Source organism: Ctenocephalides felis, unplaced genomic scaffold (assembly GCF_003426905.1).
Source record: "Ctenocephalides felis isolate EL2017-DRISC unplaced genomic scaffold, ASM342690v1 CF-g0.4_SCAFFOLD_00845, whole genome shotgun sequence".
In the NCBI taxonomy this organism is placed as follows: Eukaryota; Metazoa; Arthropoda; class Insecta; order Siphonaptera; family Pulicidae; genus Ctenocephalides; species Ctenocephalides felis.
The window spans coordinates 86,238,646-86,262,742 of record NW_020536999.1 but is presented as its reverse complement, the minus strand read 5'-3'; the positions used below and the strand labels follow the sequence as shown (position 1 = coordinate 86,262,742).

The 24,097-nt window shown below is 30.3% G+C and overlaps 2 protein-coding genes and 1 long non-coding RNA gene across 4 annotated transcripts; 1 reads left to right on the top strand and 2 right to left on the bottom strand.

Moving 5' to 3' along the window:
- Positions 1-13,210: 13,210 nt before the first annotated feature.
- LOC113391253 (gastrula zinc finger protein xLCGF3.1-like) lies at positions 13,211-14,296 on the bottom strand. The gene has a single exon (XM_026627200.1). The coding sequence runs from the start codon at positions 14,294-14,296 to the stop codon at positions 13,211-13,213; it is 1,086 nt and encodes a 361-aa protein (XP_026482985.1).
- Positions 14,297-14,924: 628 nt separating this feature from the next.
- Positions 14,925-19,079, top strand: LOC113376808. Of its 2 annotated transcripts, XR_003367054.1 has the most exons (6): positions 14,925-15,037; positions 15,179-15,321; positions 15,517-15,602; positions 15,800-15,885; positions 18,826-18,950; positions 19,058-19,079. It is a non-coding gene; the product is annotated as an uncharacterized LOC113376808 (long non-coding RNA). The 2 variants fall into 2 exon arrangements; XR_003367055.1 differs by lacking the exon at positions 15,179-15,321 and having other exon boundaries at positions 15,020-15,037.
- Positions 19,080-23,470: 4,391 nt separating this feature from the next.
- Positions 23,471-24,097, bottom strand: LOC113391252 (zinc finger protein 11-like). The gene has a single exon (XM_026627199.1). It carries the CDS (start codon positions 24,095-24,097, stop codon positions 23,471-23,473), a length of 627 nt encoding a protein of 208 aa, XP_026482984.1.

The following is a 24,097-nucleotide window of genomic DNA, read 5'->3' as shown; positions in this document are numbered from 1 at the left end:
ATATTTTCACTGCTTATACTCACAAAAAATTACGAAAATAGTTGTCTGCTATATAGTCTAGATTTATCAAAAATTTTAGTTAATGTGATAAATAATTTCAACTTTTACATTAATTATTTGACATTTAAAGCATAGGGTTCATTTATAGCAATAGAGAGAATAAAAACATAGAAAAGCATAAAGTATTTGAAAAGACGCGCCACTTGTTTCTCGCTTCCGATGTTATGCTGTGTCCCCACTGCACGAATCTGTGTCGAATCCTGTTCGCAACGCTCGCATGTGTTGGCTCTGTGCACGACGCACACTGCGAGCAATTTGATACATTTGAAATTTTTAGGATTCCATAATATTTTTTTTTCTTGATACAGTTCAGTTAGAAGAATAACATCTTCTCTACACATATCCATTTTCAAAATTGAGGATAAGATGCTCAATGCCTTCACTGTACAATTGAACTTATACCGTAATACAGATCAACGTTTATGTACAAGTTTAAAAAAATAACGGATACGAATACAGAATGCAGGTTGACCAACAGTTATCAGCTTTGAATAAAAATTATTAGTTCTATAGTTCTGTACTAAATATAAATACTTGTTCAGAAAAGACTTTGAACAAAAATTCAGTCTGCATATTAACAAGATTTTAAACGATAATTAGCGTAATTGCAAATAATACAATATTATTTTTTGGAGACATTTAATTTATTTTTATTTATAAATATATGATACGTCATATAAGTAGTAAGAGTGTATGTACTCTTATCATGATGATACATGATAATAATTAACTCTAAAATATGATAAATAAAGTCAATCAAAATATATTTTAGTTGGGTATGCATATATTTCAACAAATCTATAACTTAATTAACGATGTATTTCCTATACTAATAGATAAAATTATAATTAGTACATCAATTTTAATGACTGCTTGCTTATTTACATTTTTGATCGCTTCGACCATGTTCGGCAGGGTACGTGATTCTAAAAATAAACCCCCTCCCATTTTCAAACAAAAAAAAAAGAAAAAAATGCGCTATGGACATGCGCAGTGGACAAATTTGAAGGAAATTCGTGCGTTCGCACAGTATCACTCCGCTGCGCAAATTTGTTTGCGACGCACCATTCGTGCAGTGGAGCGCGGCATTATATTTAACTTCACGAAGGAGAAGTTTATGTTTTCATAACAAAATCCGATTTGCTAATTTTATGTTTTCTCGACGTTTCAAGCCATTCTGAATCGAATAAGACCAAATTTGGAAAAAGTATGTGTGTGTGTGTATGTATGAACACATTTTTTGCCGTAAATCGACGTTTTCTCAAAAACGGTTGGACCTATTTCAAAAATTTAAAAGCCATGCGATGTATCTCGATGAGGACTAGCGTTTCTCAGTTTTGTGCGGCGATCGGCCGAGCCGTTTCTTTGTAAATCGCAGAAAAGTTTTTCGACGATTTTCATGAATTTTTTTTGGCGGATACCATAGTCTTATACTTATACCATAGTCTTATTTATGTTTACTTATCTATGATCTTATAGATCATACTATAGTATTACGATCCTACGACAAGTCGTTTAATTTTAAAAAATTGTCAAAATTTGCAAAAATTTGTGTCAAAATTTATAACTTTTATTGACGTTTGCTTAAAAACGCCTGAATCGATTTCAAAATTTTAAAAGCCATTCGATATATTTTGATGTGGATTATCTTTTTTCAGTTTTGTGCAGCGATCAGCCGAGCCATTTCTTTGTAATTTGAAAAAAAGTTAAACTTTTCGTCGACGTTTAAGTTCATACTGCAGAATCGATTTTAACAACATCAAAAGCTGTTCGAAAGATATTATTTGGGAATGAAACTAATTAGTTGTAGGTGAAAATCTATCGAGCCGTTTTCTTGTAATTATATACATAATAAAAAGTATTTCACAATTATAGGTAACTAAAAAACAGTATTTACAATGCAATAACAAATTTACAACAAATGAGTAATATTAATTGCTTAATGACCAACAATGTATAGAAACTACACAGAAATAGTGTAGGACATTTAGAATAGAGTGATAAAATCACAAAAACTGACTAATAATGATTTCCTAATGACTAATAATAATATAATCAAAAATTAAAAGCTAAGAAGAGAAAAGCGTAGGAGCATTAGGAGTATTGATAATGGAACAACAAATTTGGAATGACAAATAAAGCAAAATTTTAAAAAGTTAAAATAACTTGTTATAATGTACAATACCTCACAAACAAAAAAATGCTAAGAATATAAAATACATATATTGATATAAAAATTGAGAGAAAATTAAATTCTTGGGATTAAAATTCATTTATGACACATTCTTTTTTGTTAACTCTGAATTTAATAGTTATTTTGCTATCTTATTAATCATTGATAAAGTTGCATTAATAAATCTTTGAATAGTTTGCGATCTGTTCATATAATTTATACTTTATTTCTATGATCTATAATGGATTTATACATAGATAAAAGGATAAAAGAATAGTAGTATATGCAATGGATTTCAGTATACTTTTCCTAATGGTTATGGTCTCATAAGTTGCGATCCATTATAGTTACTTTAGCAATGATTTAATATGTTTCGATCCATGAAACTTATTTATCTATGTTTCGTCTGAAAATACGAATATTGGCGTCACTGCACAATCGCCGCCATGTTGAGCAATTGACAGTTGTGAACAAACGTCAAAACATAATTGGATTTAAACCTATTCTCATGCATTAAATTTAATAAATAGATATATAATTATCACAAGTAAATTATCAAAGTAAATACCTGAACGAATTTCATATACAAACAATACAAGTCAAAAGGAATGAATTCTGAAATAAATAATGACATTATAATTAAAACAGAACCAATTGAAAATTTAGCAACAGAAAATGGAATTGTGCAGAACGAATCAAATATAAAATCTGAATCACATTTTGAGGACTATGGAAATTGTTTATATAATTTCATAAAGCCTGAGGTGACGATAGAAGAAGAAATCGAAGAAGAAATTGAAGAAGAAAACCAGGAGGTATTTAACTTCATTTGTGCAATTTGCATAAACACTTTAAAATATTAAATTACTTAAACAACAGTATGGTCATCTTTACTGACAATTGTCAATTTATATGCAAAGTCTGCAATAAATTCTTTGAACGTTCAAGATGGTTTTTCTCGAGTGCACCCAGAATGGTTACGTGCATATAGTTAGCAGCAAACTGTGATAAATTCAATTAAGTCCTAACATTTTAGCCTTTTCTAGTTATAAATTTTAAAATCCTTTGCATATTTTCTTAGAAATTCCTACACACAGGTTCACATAATCAATACGGTATCAACCTTTATTACAAAAAGTTGCTTGATTAATTGTTATTATTCTCAATTAAATCTAATTCACAATAATAAATATTGCAAAATTTCCTTTTTTTCTATTACATTACCAACTGGTATACTAGTTTTTCTATTATTACTTCTTACTCATCAGGTTCCAAAATATTTCTATTCAATAATAATAAAAATAATCTTTATTTGACAATTTCAGTTTCAATTTCATATCTTGTATCAATAAACTTAATGTTTACAAGATTTTGCCATGCAATTCAATTAATTTATTTTTTATCATAGGCTACTACAATTTATCCCAACACCCCATCCACATGGAGAGGAACACAATCAGGGCAAAAAAGAAAAATCCATGACTCGGAAGACAATTCAGCAGCCACCAAGTTTCGAATTCATTTACCTCAAATAGCCGAGGTGGGTGATAAAGGCAAAAAATTACGAAAACGTTGCAAATATTGCAGGGAAACTTATGGCAAAAGAGTGGATTCAATGTATATTTGTCCAGACTGTCCGGATAAACCCGGATTTTGTTTGAATCCTTGTTTTAGGTTATTCCACAAGTATGATTAGTGTAAAAAAAAATTGATTGGTAAATAATTTTTATTTAATTTTTATTGTTACATCATATATATATATATATATATATATATATATATATATACATATATTTTTGAAATGTTAATTTGTAGCCAAATTGTTGAAGTGAAAGAAACAATAAATAATTGAACTATTTACTTAGTACGTTTCGATATGGTATGTGTGTTATCATTCAGCATATTTTTACAATATCTAAGAGAGTTTATTGCAAAGTTTTAAAAAAATTAATTTTAAAATATAGAATTATATGCTGAATGATGCACACATTCATTCTGTGTTGAAACGTTTGTGTTTGAAACGTTTGTGTACTTCCCGTAGGGTAAGTTATTGTAATGGGCCGAAAATCGAAATTGAAAATTTTTACATTTCTCGACGTTTTGAAGGTTTCTGAACATTTTGGCATACTTCAGAAAAAATTGATGTGTGGTGTGTGTGTGTGTGTGTGTGTGTGTATGTATGTATGGATACAAATTTTCGCCCACGTTTTCGGGCGTACGGATCAACCGATTTGAATGGTTCAAAAAACATTCGATTCCTATTGATAGGGAAAAGAGCTGATTAGTTTTTGGCAAAGGCAGGTCCAGCCGTTTCGGAGATACGGAGCAAAGAGTGCAGAAAACAGAAATCAAATTTTTGAGAGAACGGAGTATCCGATTTGAATGATCTAAAAAACATTCAATTAGTAATGATTGGGAGAAGTGTTTATTAGTTTTTGGCAAAGGCAGGCCCAGCCATTTTGAAGATACGGAGCTAAATATGTAAAAAATGGCAGTTTTTGAGAGAACTAATCGTCCGATTTAAATGATTCAAAGAACTTTCTGCTTGTCTTAACAAAATAATTGATTTTGAAAAAAAAAGGTTTGTTCCATTTTTTTTTTTTTTAGTTTTGTGTATATCGAAAATATTTCAGATTTTATTTTTAATTCTGACTATAGTTCTAATATACTTTACAAATAATTTCAACTCTGCAATTGTTTATATTTATAATTCTTATAAATATTAGACAGTGTTACAATATTTATAATAATCTATTTGAAAACATTCAGTATTCCTTGAACATTTCGTTACGGTACGAGAAGTTCCAGCAATTTGCCTTAAGGCACGATGCCATAATTGCCTCAAGACAGAATTCCACTTACAGCTAGTTTATTGTTTCTTTTACTTCGCCGATTTGGCTGCAAATTAGCATTTCAAGAATATATCTCAATTTCGAACAAAATAATCTAAAATATATATATATATATATATATATATATATATATATATATATATATATATAGAAACTAATCAACACAATTCGCAATTAATATTTTTCAAAAAGTTTTTTAAATTTCAAAATGGTTTCAAGTTTTCTTGTGAAAATGTAGACAATAAATTTTGTATTTATTACCAAATAGTAAAGAAACGTTATGGCGTTTTTGATAGAGTTATATATTTATAATAATATATTTATAAAATTTATAAATATAATTTATAGTTAAATTCAAATACAATTAACTACATATTGCATTTATAAGTTTGATCATGTGTTTGCCAATTCTCTAAACCTCTGAAATTTTCATATTTTTGTACCATATCCTTTTCTAACAGGAGTGGATATGCTTGTGAATGTTTGATTTAATCAAAAGTCAGAAAAATCTATCATGGTTCACATCTCATTCAAGTACTATTGCATATAAGATTTATCTTAATAACCACGTATGGTGGAATAGTATCATCTGTTGGTGATATTTTTCATTGTGTATTGGAGCAGATTTATATGCAACATGATCATTTATGTAATATGATCATGCAACATTGTTGTGCTTTTTGTGTGCTTGCTCATATATCTCTCGCCTTGTTGGTAGTAAAGTTCCATTTAATCTTTGGTTTTTCCAAAAACCATCTTTAAAGATTGAAACAATTGTTAAGGTGTAACACCATCTCCATGTCCTTATCATTGCTTAGAGTACCTTACTCTTTTAGTAGTTTATTGTAAAAATTTTCTGAATGCATATTGATAATAATTCCTAATTCTTTTTGATAACCATATGTCCAAGTTGCTGCTCGTTTGCAGTAAACTTTGCTAAAATATGTAACAAATAATTTAGCATCTTTTTGAAGCTCATTCAAATAAGCATTTTAATGAAGCCAAAAATCTTTCTCATCCAAAATCATTTTTATTTCTAATTTCTGATAATTGACTTCTTACACCATTTCAATATTCTTATCCATCACCTAGAGTACTTAGTTTTCAAAACTAGACTTTTTATTTAATTGTGAAAACTTTCTAAATCGATAACCATTTGTCCAAGTTGCTACTTATTTGCAGTAAACTTTGGTAATATACGTAACAAATAACTTAGAATCTTTCTGAATCTTAACCTAAAATCTTCTTCATCCAAAATCATTTTTACTTCTAACAATTTCTGATAAATGACTTCTCACACCATTTCAATAATTGATAAGTAAACATAGGTTTCACTGTCCTTATCCATCACCTAGAGTACTTAGTTTTTGAAACTAGACTTTTCATTTCATTGTGATATCTTTATAAAAACATATTGGTATTAATTCCTAATCATTTCTGATAACAATAAGCGCCCAAGTAAATGCTTGCTTGCAGTAAACTTTGCTAAAATATGTAAAAAATTAATTTAGCATCTTTCTAAAGCTCATTCAAACCAGCATTTGAATGGCCAAAAATCTTCCTCATCCAAAATCAGTTTACTTCACCAATTTCCCATAAATGACTTGGCATTTTTCTCTAATTGCCTTTCTATGTGATGCTGCTCTCATCCAGCTCCTGGACACATGCCAGGAGCATAAAAGTTTACGCTGTGGCTCACCCATGATATCTGACCATGCATTGTAATATGTTGGAGCGTCAACTGTCCTGAATGACTTTGTTAACTTCCCGTAGGGTAAGTTATTGTAATGGACCGAAAATCGGAATTGAAAATTTTTACATTTCTCGACGTTTTGAAGGTTTCTGAACGTTTTGGCATACCTCAGGAAAAATGGATGTGTGTGTGTGTGTGTGTGTATGTATGGATACAAATTTTCGCCCACGTTTTCGGGCGTACGGATCAACCGATTTGAATGGTTCAAAAAACATTCGATTCCTATTGATAGGGAAAAGAGGTGATTAGTTTTTGGCAAAGGCAGGTCCAGCCGTTTCGGAGATACGGAGCAAAGAGTGCAGAAAATAAAAATCGAATTTTTGAGAGAACGGAGCATCCGATTTGAATGATCTAAAAAACATTCAATTAGTAATGATTGGGAGAAGTGTTTATTAGTTTTTGGCAAAGGCAGGCCCAGCCATTTTGAAGATACGGAGCTAAATATGTAAAAAATGGCAATTTTTGAGAGAACTAAGCGTCCGATTTAAATGATTCAAAGAACTTTCTGCTTGTCTTAACAAAATAATTGATTTTGGAAAAAAAAAATTGTTCCAATTTTTTTTTTTTTTTTAGTTTTTGGTATATCTAAAATATTTCAGATTTTATTTTTAATTCTGACTATAGTTCTAATATACTTTACAAATAATTTCAACTCTGCAATTCAGTTTATATAATTCTTATAAATATTAGACAATGTTACAATATTTATAATAATCTATTTGAAAACATCCGCCCTATAAATTTCTTAAAAGTACATTATACATGAAACTTCATCCTTCCTATTCGAAAAACTGGGATCCCGATTCCATATTCATCAACCACAAATAGTGTATGCAATAGATACCTATAGCCATTAGGTCCTTATTAGAATTTTTTACTTCTACCTATTTCTGATAAATGACTTCTCGCTGTGCTGTTTTTTAATGTTGTGGTACAAACAACAAATGACATATGACCAAGCTGGAGAATCATTGGTCATGATTATCTTTGTTTTAATCATGCATAAGGCCTTATAAACTTCTTGAAAGTACATTTTACATGAAACTTCATCCTTCCTATTTGAAAAACTGGGATCCCGCTTCCACATTCATCAACCACAAGTAGTGTATGCAATAGATACCTGTAGCCATTACTTCCTTATTAGAGTTGTTTTACTTCTACTTATTTCTGATAAATGACTTCTCGCTGTGCTGTTTTTTAATGTTGTGGTACAAACAACAAATGACATATGACCAAGCTGGAGAATAATCTGTCATGATTATCTTTGTTTTAATCATGTCTAACGCCTAATAAATTTCATCCTTCCTATTTGAAAAACTGGGATTCCGCTTACACATTCATCAATCACAAGTAGTGTATGTAGTAGGTCCTTGATAGCCATTGGTACCTTATTAGCACCAATGCCAACTCTATTGGTACCAAAGTCCTTCAATATGTTTTTATCCTGAAGTCCATAATTAGCTGGTCAGGTCCACCAGCCATTGGATCCTTATTAGCATCAATGTCACCTCTTTCGGTACCAAAATCCTTTGACTTTTTAGACTGCGTTTTAGTCATTATTACTGAAATGTAATCTTAATCTTGAAGCTTATAATTGGCTGGTCAGGTCCAGCAGCCATTGGTTCCTTCCATCAATGCCAATTCTATTGGTACCAAAGTTCTTTAACATTTTGGACTGCGTTTTAGTCATTTTTACTAAAATGTTATCTTCATTTTGAAACCCATAATTGGCTGGTCAGGTCCACCAGCCATTGGATCCTTATTAGCATCAATGTCACCTCTTTCGATACCAAAATCCTTTGACATTTCAGACTGCGTTTTAGTCATTATTACTGAAATGTAATCTTAATCTTGAAGCCCATATAATAGGCTGGTCAGGTCCAGCAGCCATTGGTTCCTTCCATCAATGCCAATTCTATTGGTACCAAAGTTCTTTAACATTTCAGACTGCGTTTTAGTCATTATTACTGAAATGTAGTCTTAATCTTGAAGCCCATATAATAGGCTGGTCAGGTCCAGCAGCCATGGTTCCTTCCATCAATGCCAATTCTATTGGTACCAAAGTCCTTTAACATTTTGGACTGCGTTTTAGTCATTTTTACTAAAATGTTTACTTCATTTTGAAACCCATAATTGGCTGGTCAGGTCCAGCAGCCATTGGTTCCTTATTAGCATCAATGCCAATTCTATTGGTACCAAAGTCCTTTAACATTTTGGACTGCGTTTTAATCATTTTTACTAAAATGTTATCTTCATTTTGAAGCCCATAATTAGCTAGTCAAGTCCACCTTTTTGAATCGATTATTTCTTGTCCTTCCCTCTAACTACATTGTCATTTGTATTATCATTACATTTAGACAAATATGAGGGCAAAACCTTTTTCTTCATTATCCACAATTTTCTCTTCGTTATTAAGAAAGCTCTCTGTCACAATGTTTCTTGGTATGAAGCTTCACATATTGTGCTGACAACCATATTGTCACTAACTCCACCTATAATTTTTTCTGCAAATATTGTACCAGTTGATTCATTGATTTTGTAAATGACAATGATAACATTATATTTATAAGATAACGGTAGCAAAATTTTACATGCTTTAATAAACGATGTCAAGATGTTGTGATCAATAAATATACCTTAATGTCCCTCAATCTTTGTCTTTTGGAGCAAATTTAGCCAGATTTTCATGAGTCTTCCATTCTATCCGATTCGAAAAACTGGGATTTCGCTTACACATTCATCAATCACAAGTAGTGTATGCAGTAGATCCTTGATAGCCATTGGTTCCTTATTAGCACCAATGCCAACTCTATCGGTACCAAAATCCTTTGACTTTTCAGACTGTGTTATAGTCTTTATTGCAAAAATGTAATCTTCATCTTGAAGCCCATAATTAGCTGGTCAGGTTCACCTTTTTGAATCGATTATTTGTTCTCATTCCTTCTAACCACATTGTCACATTAATTGTATTATCATTACATTTAGGCAAATATGAGGGCAAAACCTTTTTCTTCATGTTCCACAAGTTTTTCTTCATTTTCAAGAAGGCTCTCTGTGGTAATGTTTCATGATATGAAGCTTCACATATTGTGCTGCTAACCACATCGTCATTAACTCCAGCTATAATTTTTTCTGCAAATATTAATCTAGTTGAGATTTGATTTTGTAAATGACGTTGATAAAATTATTTATAAAATGAGGGAAGCAAAATTGTACATGCTTTAATAAACGATGTCAAGATGTTGTGATCAATAAATATACCTTAATGTCCCTCAATCTTTGTCTTTTGGAGCAAATTTAGCCAGATTTTCATAAGTCTTTCATTCTCCTGGATCCCTCTTCCACATTCATTAACCACAAGTAGTGTATGTAATAGATAGCCTTTGCCATTGGTTTCATGTGTAGTATCAAACCAAACTCTATCGCTACCGAAGTTCTTCAACATTTTAGACTGCGATTTAGTCTAAAGTAGTAATCTTCATCTTGAAGCTCATAATCAGCTGTGCCAGGTCCAACTTCTTCATGAAAGAACCTTGAATCGATTATTTGTCCTCATCTTTTCTAACCACATTGACTGACTGACTGCTCTAACCGCACTGACTATCATCTTTACATTTAGGGCAAAACCTTCCTCTACATGTTCCACAACTCTTTATTCGTTATTGTGGAAACTCTTTGTCTTAAGATATGAAACACATTGTCATCATCTCTTCAGCAATATTTTTTTCTGCAAATATTATACCAGTTGATTTATTGATTTTATAAATGACAATGATAACATTACTTAATTATTTACTAACTTACCTAACTTACTAACATTACAAAATGATGGAAGCAAAAGAAGCAAAATTGTACAAAAGAAACAAATTATATCAAGATGTTGTGATCAATAAATATACCTTTGATGTCCCTCAGTAAATCCTTGTCCATTGGAACAAATTTGGCCAGTTTCTCATGTCCCAAATGATTCTTTCAATAATTATCAACCATTTGACCATTATATAATGTGAATATCATTTGGGTGGGATATGCAAATCCAATCTTTTTACTTTCTTTCGGAAACCTGCCTAAAGGTATACGATCTTCTGCAGGATTCTTCTTATGATAGATACGATCTATTGCAATTATAATGCATAATTCTAGTTCTTTCATTTGTTTTGCTTCCTGTATTGTCTTTCACATAGTAAGAGAAATCCTGTTGCTCAGTTACATTTTTCCATGTGTAAAAATCTACAAAAAAGTATGAAAATTATACAGAACTGCTTTGGTGATATCAGTAATTAAAAATTAACAAACCATTAAGTGGAGAAAAATTTGGTTCTTCATATTTTATTTCAATTCTGTGGTCCAATTCAATATGATCCAGTAATGTATTTTATCAACAAAATCTTTTTTTCATATGGGGCGTATTATTCTTCACAACCTAGGAGTACCTACAAATAAAGTGATGTAAATTTTTCTTTGCAGCAGAGTTTTCCCAAGAAATGTGAATACATTAAGTTCTTATGACTTTCAAACAGAACTGTATTAATCTTTGATTCAGTTTAAGCGATACAACATGTTAGATGTTCTACTTTTTCATTGATACCATAATATCACATAATATTAATTAATATAATGCAATACATATATAATAACAACAATAACTATTTGTCTTACGCCAGGCTCTCTTTATTTCAATTAAATGTTGCCTCCTTGAAGTCCACAAAAGTAAGAACGAACATTTCTTTCTTTACAAACCATGTGGATTAAAAACAAACATGGCGTCCACATGAAGTTTGTTACAAATAAAAGAACGGTATATTACCTCCACGTGCCTCCAGGTACTCGATGATTGCGATGATCCAACTAACCCCGACTGTTCCGAAAGAACCTCAATTGTTTGCATTGCTGAGGTTTAATACCCGGCAGGTAACGGTGCATCGCAGGTATCCACAACCTGCTACTATGCCAGGGGTGTGCAACCGTTACTAAATAAGGTTCATTACTTAACAATGATTATTTATATATGGATAATGGAGGTGTTTTTTTTTCAAGATTTCTGAACATTTTGGCATAGCTTAGAAAAAATGGATGTGTGCATATGTGTGGATACAATTTTTCGTCGACGATTTCGGGCGTGCGGATCAACCGATTTGAATGATTCGAAAAGTAATTGATTCCTATTGATAGGGAAACGTGCTGATTAGTTTTTGGCAAAAGCGGTCCAGCCGTTCCGGAGATATGAAGCGAAGAATGCGGTAAATGGAAGTTAATTTTTTGTAAGTACAGGGTATCCGATTTGAATGATTCAAAAAGCATTCAAGTTGTAATTATGAGGAGAAGTAGTGATTAGTTCTTTGAAAAAACAGTTGCAGCCGTTACGGAGATACAAAGCAAAGAGTGCAGAAAATAGAAATTGAGTATTTGAGATAACGGAGTATTCGATTTGATTGATTAAAAAAAGCGTTTAATTCGTAATGATGGGGAGAAGTAGTGATTGGTTTTTGGAAAAGACAGGTGCAACCGTTTCGGAGATACGGAGCTAAATGTGCAAAAAAGGTAGTTTTTGAGGTAACCAAGCATCAGATTTGAATGATTCAGAAAACGATTGCTTTTGGAGAAATTTTATTGTTTTTAATTCTAAAAAAAATATTTTTTTGATATCGAAAATAATTTGTATTTTAATTTTAATTCTTTAGTTTTAAAGCTCACATATATCCCTTTTTAACTTTGCAATTCAGTTTTATATAATTCTTAGAAATATGAAATAAGTTTATTCATTCTAACTCCACTTGATCAACTTTTGTTTATTTACTTTTTATGTAAGCATATATAAAAATCAACATCCAATTTATAAGCTCTCATATTTCGTCAATAAAATACAAATAATGAACGTTACAGTATTTATAATAATCTACTTGTAAACATTTAATATTCCTTAAATATTTCATTACTGGATGTTCCAGCAATTTGCCTTAAGATGCTACACACCACTAGTTTTATTGTTTGTATCAATAGATATATAATTAGCACAAGATAGACATATACCTAAAAACGTAATTCATATATGCAATTTGTGTAAAAAATCATTACTACTCAGTAAACCACAAAACGTAATTAAAACGTTAATATAACGTAACAGATGTAACGGCAAACGTAGCGTTTACGTCACCTGGAAGATACACAGACATTTCAAAGTATAAACAAAATTAATTTTATAATTATAGACCATGCAAAGGAATATATATTTTTTTTTAAATAAAACATTTATCTTATGGTACTTATTACAATATTTATTTCTAAAAGTATCACAAAGTCATCTAATTACAAATTTATTTATCATATTCAATTTATTAAAACTATTTTTTGATTTCTTCACATGGTTCCAAGTTAACCTTGTTTCGCTGTATGAATTTTCTGATGTTGAAACAAAGCATCCTTTCTCAAAAATGCTTTTTTGCAAATATCACATTGGTAAGGTCGTTCTCCAGAATGAATCTTTGTATGTTGGTTTAAAGATTGTTTCACTTTGAATGTTTTATTGCATATATTGCACTCATAGGGGCGTTCTTCAGTATGGATCTTTTCATGTAGTTTTAACTCTTGTTTTGTTTTGAATGCTTTATTGCATATCGCACATTTGTGAGGTCGTTCTCCAGTATGGATAAGCTCATGTTGTTTTAATTCTTTTTTTATCCTGAATGCTTTATTGCACAAAGCACATTTAAATGGGCGTTCTCCGGTGTGTAATAATTGATGTTGATGTAATGCTTCTTTTCTTGAGAATGCTTTATTGCATGTGGTACACTTATGAGGACGTTCTCCAGTGTGGATCATTTGATGCACTTTTAAGGCATCTTGTCTAATGAATGTTTTGTTGCACAAATCACATTCGTAAGGGCGTTCTCCAGTATGTATTATTTTATGTTGGATTAATAAACATTGTTTGGTAAATACTTTGTTGCATATTTCACATTTATGACAACGTTCTGCGTTGTGAATAATTTCATGTTGGTTTAATAATCCTTTGGTTTTGAATGTTTTATCACATGTTTGACATTTATAAGGGCGTTCTTGAATGTGTATCGATTTGTGTAGGTTTAAAGCCTGTTTTGTTTTAAATGTTTTATCGCAGGTCTCACATCTTTGAGGGCGTTCTCCGGTATGGATAATTTCATGTTGTTTTAATTTATAATTTGTTTTGAATGTTTTGTTGCATGTTTTACATTTTAGGAGTTGTTTCGAATTATAGGTTGTTTGATCTAAGTTTGCATCGTCTTCACTAGAACAAACATCTTGCTCATCAATGGTTTCAAGCTTTATTTCTTCCTCAGATTTTAAGAATAGCTGTGGAGGTGTTTCTTCATTTTCAGGATATATTTCTGTTATTTCATAATCATCAAATTCTTGTTTAACTTGAGGATATTCAAGGGGTTCAATTTTAATTGTTGCCATTGAAATTGTTTCTTCAGACATTTTCCGACATTAACTAAAGAGGACTTCTTAAAAGATTTATATAGATGCCTTAATGTAAGTCTGTTACATAAAATTTAGATTTTATTTTTGTTATAATTGCTGTGATCTCTCATACCAGAACAATTGTCTGACTGACTACAAAACTGAATACAGTATGTACGAATTATATCAAATAAATAAATATAAAAGTTGATGAGACTTACAATTTATATGCTTTTAACTAATAATACTATAATAATAATAATAATTCATGTGTAATAATAAATATTTATAATAGTTTTGTTTATATTCAATATAATTTCATAAAACACTTTGATTTTATGTTTGACATTTCTTTTTCAGTCTGACATTGGCAACACGTGTGACAACTTAAAAACAGCATACCAACATTGTAATGGCTGAGTGTTTACAACTTCACAACAGTCTTCGCGCTTATTTATCTACACGTGAGTTTATTTATCTATGGCGTGAATTATTTAATTTTTAAGTAGTTTTTTTTAAATATATTCTGTTAATATTATTTACACATTTAGAGATACTACTTATGGTGGAAGATTAATACTTAGCTGCGTAAAAATTGACATTTTAACAAAGTTTAAATAAAAATGAAATACTGTGAAGTGTCAAATTCATACAATAACAGTTTGCAATCAAAACAACATTGCACATAAGTTTTCTATATTTTTATTAAATATAGACATTTAATGCAACGATTTCCTTGGAATTGGAATTATTGTCAAGGTGAGCATATACACAATTATATACTTATTAATTTTAATGAGACTTTTATAATAATGTATAATTGAACGAGTATTAATGATGCATGTGCGTTGTGATATCAAAATATCTGTCTATAAATATGCATTTAAATTATATTTACAGAAACCTTGTACGTCCAAGAGTTTGCACAATCTTTTAATGTACCCTCATTTTTAGATTTATTTATGATCGAGACAACAAGTATAAATTATGTGTTTTCTAAAAAATGAAATTGTCTCCATGATCGCATTGGAATTATTGTCAAGGTGAGCATATACTCAATTGATTACTTATTAAGTTCAATGACATTTTTATAATAATCTATAATTGAACTAATATTAAAGATGCATGTGCTTTGTGATATCAAAATATCTGTCTATACATATGCATTTAAATTATATTTACACAAATCTTGTACGCTCAAGAGTTTGCACAATCTTTTAATGTACCCTTATTTTTAGATTTATATATGATCGGGACAAGTATAAATTATGTGTTTTCTAAAAAATGAAATTGACTCCATGATTGCATTGGAATTATTGTCAAGGTGAGCATATACAAAATTGTTTAGTTGTTAAGTTTAATGAGACTTTTATATAATAATCCATAATTGAACTGGTATTAAAGATGCATGTACGTTGTGATATCAAAATATCTGTCTATGCATATGCATTTAAATTATATTTACACAAACCTTGTACGCCCAAGAGTTTGCATAATCTTTTAATGTACCCTTATTTTTAGATTTATTTATGATCGGGACAAGTATAAATTATGTGTTTTCTAAAAAATGAAATTGTCTCCATGATCACATTGGAATTATTGTCAAGGTGAGCCTACACACAATTGTTTACTTATTAAGTTTAATGACACTTTTATAATAAACTATAATTGAACTAATATTAAAATATTAAAATATTAGTCTAATGTACGAGTTTAAATTTATATTTATCCAAACTTTGTATTGCAAAGACCTTGTGTAAACTTTTAATTTCAATTTATTTTGAGTTCAGGTTCTAAACAATTATTGAATATAATATGTTCATAGTTCTGGATCATTAATTCGAGAAATATCAAAGCAAAATATATTCACCATCTCATTATTTAACTATTTAATCAAATAAGAAGTTATGATCTTTTTTATAATGATGAATCCAAATTTTTACATGTACGAGGTCTGTTCAAAAAGTACGCGGAATTTTCGTTTTTTCAAAAAAATATTTATTTATTCGTCTACATTAATGTGGTCCCCTTCAAAGTAGTCCCCCCCAGATATAATACACTTATGCCAGCGTTTTTTCCAATTTTCGAAGCACCCTTGATATTCACTTTTTGATATGTCCTTGAGCACTCTCAGCGATTTTCTTCAATCGAGGAAAACCGCCGTCCTTTCATGGGTCTCTTCAACTTTGGGAATAGGAAAAAGTCACACGGAGCCATATCTGGTGAATTTTTGCACTTTGCAACACGTTATTTCATTTTTTACGCAAAATTTAATACAAATTCTTTGACTTTTCAATTCTTCCATTGTAAAAATCGCCGAGCTCAGAAAAACACGTCGAACCTTAGCGACTACCACAGACAAAGTAAACAGTGAATATAGCTGAAAATTTCATCATACTTTAGGGGCATGTATACCAACACAATAAAAAAAAAGAGTGCGCGTAAGGATCACACGCGATTGAAGTAAAACTTTTAATATAGTATGAGTAGGCAATTAAGATAAAAATAAAAAAAACATCATATTTGAATTTTAAATATCATTTATTAATAATCACATAACATCAATAACACAGTTTAAAACAACAGCGATAGATTAATTGCTATCATATTTCATATATGATATAATAGGTTTGTGATAACTGAAATGAGAAACATAAATTTTGCTTTGTAAACTATGTACATTTCTGGAGAAAACTGCATCAATAGTCGTGCCATATCTTGTGGTTGATTCAAATGGAGAATTGTTCATTGTTAAATTAAATTTATTATTTAAAAAATCAATTAATGGTTGAGATTCTTCTGAACGAAAATTGACATTGAAATCTCCAGCAAGAATTAATGGTATCTCGTTGTGATTAGTGTTTAAAAGTTTTGCACCCTCATTAGAAAAATGAAGTAACTGCTGATGAAGAAATTTAATAATATTTGATATGTTTTTATTGGGAGAAATTTAAAGGACGACTATAATTAATGTTTGATTCTGAGTGTTCACACGGCGGACAACTGCTATATATCACCTACTTGTGTAATTTCATTAGGAATATCCAGTAATATTGTTGGCGCAAGAAACTGCATAGGAGTGGCATTATGAAGAGTATCTGAACATGAATGATATAACAGCTACACCACCTGCTCTTGAGTTTGATCGTTTGTATTGAGTAACGCAGTAATAGTTCTGAATATCAATTCGTTCTTTATTATTAATCCAAGTTTCTGAAAATAACAAAAACGTACAACGTTGTAGCACTAGATCAGGCAAATGAGCTCGTAAGCTTTGGCAGTTAAAGGAAAACAATGAAATGTCGTTCAAACTTATTATCTCACTCAATTTTTCTTCTTGTGTTATTAATCTACAAGTTGAAAGTCTTTGGAATTCAGTTTGTAAGTCCATTAATCCTGCTGGCCGTTTTCTTCCATGATAAAATTTTTTGTCGTTGTTTTAGAAATGATGAACAATCCATTAATGCTGGTAACTCGTGATAATGCAACATATAGAAGCTGCTGATTATGTGTTTTATTGTATTCATATACAATTTCATCAAAAGTACCACCTTGTGATTTGTGTATTGTGAGTGCACAAGCAGACACTAAAGGAAAATGATTTCTTTTGGCAAATATGATTTTATTTCTATTCATTGGAATAGATGAAGATCTCCTGAGAATCGGCACATCTGTCCTACTGATATTAAGAGTTTGAATATGATGTGCAGCTTTCTTCCTAATTTTGTTACCTATCTTACCAGGAAATTCAAACCATAAACGTAGAAGTTCATCATTATCGCCACATTGTTCTATGTACACTAATTTTCCTACACAATCATTAGCTAAGCCATCACTTACATCGATATTAGTCGTTATTATGTAAAATTTATTCAGAACTAAAATTATTTCATACGGCAAACCCCCGGTATCAATAACCGATTTTTGTGAAACTGCTGACGAATGTATGATTGTTGATCTGTCGCATGGCAACCTACATAAATATCCGTGTCAGTAGATATTATTTTGTCTTCAACGAGACTTTCAATTCAATATAAATTTATTATATTCCTTTTGTAAAAAAACGTGATTCAATTAATGCGAGTTCATATAGGGTTTAGCGTTCGACTTACGCATGACATGACGGGAGTGCATACTCGCGACATCAGCGCTTACGGCGTCGTAGTGTTCAACTTCACGTTGGCGTTTTCGTTGCATTTGTACGGATTTACTCCCGTGTAGCCTAAAGAAATTTTTACACCCATATCGCGCCTAAAGAAGTTTTACTTCAAAAAATTTTGACAATCAGACACTCCAGACCCGCGAAATTTAATTATTAGTAATTCCGGGTACTTTTTGAACACACCTCGTATATGAAATTGAGTGTATGTATGGTTTAATCTTAGAAGTCGTAGAAAAAAAATTATCGACATTCAGTAAGCTCATCATATCATGGTCTGATAGGTATTCCTTCTTGTATTGTTCCATAAAATGTACCTTTGATCTGTAATTCTCTTAAAAAATAAGAAAAATCATATTTAAAATAGTTGAACTTTATTTTTCCTCAGAGGACCATCTTGACTTTGGTGAACTATTTTTTTCTGAAAAACCATATTGCATGGACCATCCCACGTCACTGTCACCAAAATATAAAATGCTAATGTGAAATAAATAGATAATGTGAAGATGAACGGTGAGTAGCATGTAAAATTATGTTATATATATATATATATATATATATATATTATAAATAAATAAATATAAATATATAAATTGATAAAACAATACAATTGTTAACAGGCATCTATCCAGATATAAAAAAGAAAGAAAGCTAAGATATGATTCTAAAAATAAATTTAATAGATCCATACTTTTGGAATCTCAAATTTGACTCTGCCTCAGTGGAAACAAAATAGACAAATAGTTAATACAAAACACAAAGCGAAAATAAAAACATGATAAAGAAATTATTACTTCACAAACAATGATGTTCCAAAAAGAAATAAAAGAATGTAATCAAATCGAAGTCACATCTTGAAGGATGGAATAAGAATGCCTGTGAACAAGTTTATTGTTTTCTCAACATTTCGATTGCCATCTGAAAAATATTATTACATATATATTATATATATATATTTTAAATTTTCAAAATTGTTTCCATGCTCTTTCCATACAAACTTTGATTGAATTGCGCTCTATCTAAACGTTAATATTAAGAGCTAAAACTTTCAGAGAATTGTTATATATATATATATATATATATATATATATATATATATATATATATGTACTAGATGACCTGACAGACGTTCTGTACCCAAAAGTTCCAATTTTTTTTAATAACCTAAACTGATATCTACCAATTAGTTAAAAATTAATATGTTTTTTACACTACAGTCTATATCAAAATGTATATACATTCATATGGGTGATCCTAAATGCACAACTGCTTTGAATAAAATGATTGGTCTCAGAACCCACACTTAACACTTTAATTATACTGTGAAATTCAAGCCAGCCATGTAAAACGATCAAACAAACAAATAATGAAATATGTTCAATAAAATAGTATATTAGAAATATATATTACTATTTATTAAACAAATTTATTTCCAATAGCTCAATTTATTTTAATGCCAATGGTATAAATAAATGATTTATTTGTTTATTCACGAATAAAACATCAATTTTCCAAATTTATCACACAAAAATTCATTGTCTGCCTTTATTTATTAGATTTATAGCATATAAGATATACGTATTGGAAATTACAATCTTTTAAACAGCATAACGAATTCTGAAAGAATTAATATATGGTATCCGCGGTAAAAATACAATTTATCACCTTGGATTTTTCACTCAAAATAATTGCTTTAATAATGATGCCCATAATTTATATAATCTCATAATATATATGAATTGTTTTCAGTAATAATATCTAAATTACATGTTTCTTAATAATAATTTGATATACATTATTACTTAAGTTCATATTTTAAGTGAATTAATTGGTCAAATCCTGTTCATATGTGCACTATCCTATCTAAAATCAACAATCAATTTTAATTTTTGGCACATCTCAGCTGCTTTTTGGCAATAATAATGTACACATTACATTTTTCTTATTTATATTCATAAATATATTATATTTTAATCTTGTCTTAGCCTATAAGTGAATTGAAATGTTTGGCAGATGACAGTCTTCATTTTGTTTTCAATGCCAAACAATGCCTTAAATTTTTTCAATGTCAACCAATGATAAGCGGTTTTTGTGTAATTTTTTCCATTTATTTCTTGAATATAACTATATTTTTATAATCACATGCATCCTAAAAAATTCCCTTAACAAACTTCAGAAAGATTTATCAAAATCCGAATAATCGTTTAGGAGGATTATCCTGTCATACATCATTACAGAAGAATTTCATATATAAGATTGTAGAAATAAATGGCAAAAATTCAAAAAACCACTTATCATTGTTTGACATTAAAAACATTTGAATATCTCATCTGCTTGAAATGTCAATTAACTTGAAACTTGAATTTAGCTGAAAATATGAGCCTAGATAATATTAGAATATAATATACAAGAAAAATGTAATGTCTACATTATTATTGCTGAAAAGCAGCTGAGTTGTGCCAGAAATGAAAATAATATAAGATACAGTGAACGGTATATGATGGGCAGATGAAATTATATAATTCAGTTTAAGTAAATAATGCAGTAAGTCCAAAATTGCATATAGATTTTTTTTTTAAAACTTAAGTCGCATTTAGGTTTACTTTACTAAATTATTTAATAATACAAATATTTTATAATACAAATTATTAATAAGACAATATTATTGAAGCAATTATGTTGTGTGGTAAAATCAAGTGTGATGTTGTACTTTTATCGCAGATATTATATTATTTTTTTCTGAAGTTCTTATACTGCTTATGCTAAGACTATAAATGAATCACAAAGGCAGGACATTAAATGGGATATTAAAAAGTATAGGATATGAGATTAAAAATTTTTTAACTTTTGTAGGCATACAGGACATCTGTTGGGTCATCTAGTATATATATATATATATATATATATATATATATATATATATCTCTATATATATAAAAATAAGCCGGGTTTTCCTTCCTGACGAAATAACTCCAGAACGCACGAACCGATTTCGACAATTTTGCATTCGTTGGAAAGGTCTCGAGCTCCGCAAGGTTTATAGCTAAGAAAATTAGTGGTGCATGGCATCGTGCCCTAATGCAAATTGCTAGAATTTCACGCACCGTAATTAAAAATTCGAGCAATGAAAATAGTCAACAATTGTTTAAAATAATTTCAAATAGATTATATATATTATTCTGTAATCACAAATATAATTTGTTATTTATTGTTTTCGTTAAAGCCCTACATGCTATTTGAAGGTTATCCGTAGTTCTTCTGGCCTTGCTGTTAGATTTTGGAATCACGTTTTGTTTACAATTATTTAGTATATAAGAAGTAGTTAAGATTTAGTTAGTTAGTCAGAAGTCAGGAGTCAAGTCAGGCTTACTGTTTAAATACTTAAAAAATGTAGTCTCTGATTATTGATAACCAAAAGGTTATCAACAAATTATTTAATTGTGAAAATAGTAAACAATAAAATATCAAGATCAACCAAGAACCAGTGTTTTTATCTCATCAACCGCTCAGCTCCAGCTATCAAACAACCTCCCATAATCTCAGAAGTGATCCAAACAACCACACAATTACAGTTCAATATATATATAAAGTCGGGTTTTCCTTCCTGACGATAGAACTCCAGAACGCACAAACCGATTTCGACAATTTTGCATTCGTTAGAAAAGCCTCGGGCTCCGCAAGGTTTATAGCTAAAAAAATTAGTTGTACATGGCATCGTGCCTTAATGCAAGGTCTCTGATTATTGATAACCAAAAGGTATCAACAAATTATTTATTGTGAAAATAGTAAACAATAAAATATCAAGATCAACCAAGAACCAGTGTTTTTATCTCATCAACCGCTCAGCTCCAGCTATCAAACAACCTCCCATAATCTCAGAAGTGATCCAAACAACCACACAATTACAGTTCAATATATATATAAAGTCGGGTTTTCCTTCCTGACGATAGAACTCCAGAACGCACAAACCGATTTCGACAATTTTGCATTCGTTAGAAAAGCCTCGGGCTCCGCAAGGTTTATAGCTAAAAAAATTAGTTGTACATGGCATCGTGCCTTAATGCAAGCTTATTTCAAACGATTGCAATTTCCAGTTCGCCTTGCGTTCGTAATAACAAGTCGCTAGGCCAATCGCTTCGTGTTTGCGGGATGAATTTCAAATAGATTATTTAGAAAATCATAGTTTTTTACATGGGCAGTTATACGTTGCTTGTTCACGAGTTGGAAATCCATCCGCTTTGTTTGTGTTAACGTCAGACCAAAAAACAAAAAATGTGGTTTACCAAAGAGCACTTCATAAAACGGATAATTTGCGGATTCACTTTTATTTACTTTGAGAAGTTCAACTAAAAAACAATTCATTTTTGTAATTGAAAGAAATTCATTACTGTTGTATAAAAAAATCACACTTTTCCTTTTCAAATATAAAACAAACAAAAAATTGTGGCGAAACGGAGTTCGTCGGGTTTGCTAGTATATATATATATATATATATATATATATATATATTATATATATTATATATATTATATATACACATACTGATACATATCTTTATAAGCGTATGAAAAATTAAATTCTTTTTGCATAAGTGAATAAATAATGACAAAATTATGAAGTATATATAATAGACTGTATTAATATCTTAATTATTTCCATAATAATAAATCAATAAGATCCCAAAGCAACTAAAACATCAATATTTATTTGTAATTATTTACTCATGTATTGCCATATGCCTTTTTAAAATACTCGATGTCGAGAATTTTTTATTGCATATTTCACACTCATGACTCCGTTCACCGGTATGGATTATTACATGTAGGTTCAGTGACCGTTTTCTTGTGAATGTTTTATTGCATATTTCACATTGATGAGGCGAGTCTTTAGTATGAATTAATTGATGTTGTTTTAAGGATTCTTTTAATTTGAATGCTTTATAACAAGTCTCACATTGATGGGGGTATTCATCACTGTGCACTGCTAATCCTCAAATGACCTGATTGGGTAAATGCTTTATCGCAGAGTTGCATTTAATAAGGTCTCAACCCAGCATGGAAAATTTCATGGCGATGAATGAATAGTTGGATTTGAAACTTTATCGCATATCTCACATTTATATGGACGCTCTCCGCGGTGTGGATCATTTCATGTCGGTTTAATTTTTGTTTTGTGGTGAATGCTTCATTGCACATTGTGCATTCGTAAGGGCGTTCCCCAGTGTGGGTCCTTTCATGCACTTTTAACGAGTCTTCCTCTTTGAATGATTTGTAACATGTTTCACATCTATAAGGTTGTACTTTAATGTGAACAATTTCATGGCGCCTTAATTTTTGTGTTGTTTTAAATATTTTGTTGCAGACTTTACATTCATACTTATGGAGTTGTTTCGGGTTATTGGTTGTGTCAGGGATAAGGAAATGGCTTAGGCCTACACTTGTATCGTTTGTACCAGTGCCTGCTGCATCTTGCTCATTGATCATGTCTTGCTTTGGTTCTTCCTCTTCTTTTATCTCAGTTTTTAAAAATTCTTGTAGACATATTTCAGGACATATTGCATAATCATTAAATTCTTGCTCCTCTTGAGGACAATCATCATATTCTTGTTTAACTTGAATATATTCGATTGGTTCAATTTTAATTGTAGTTTCTTGAGACAT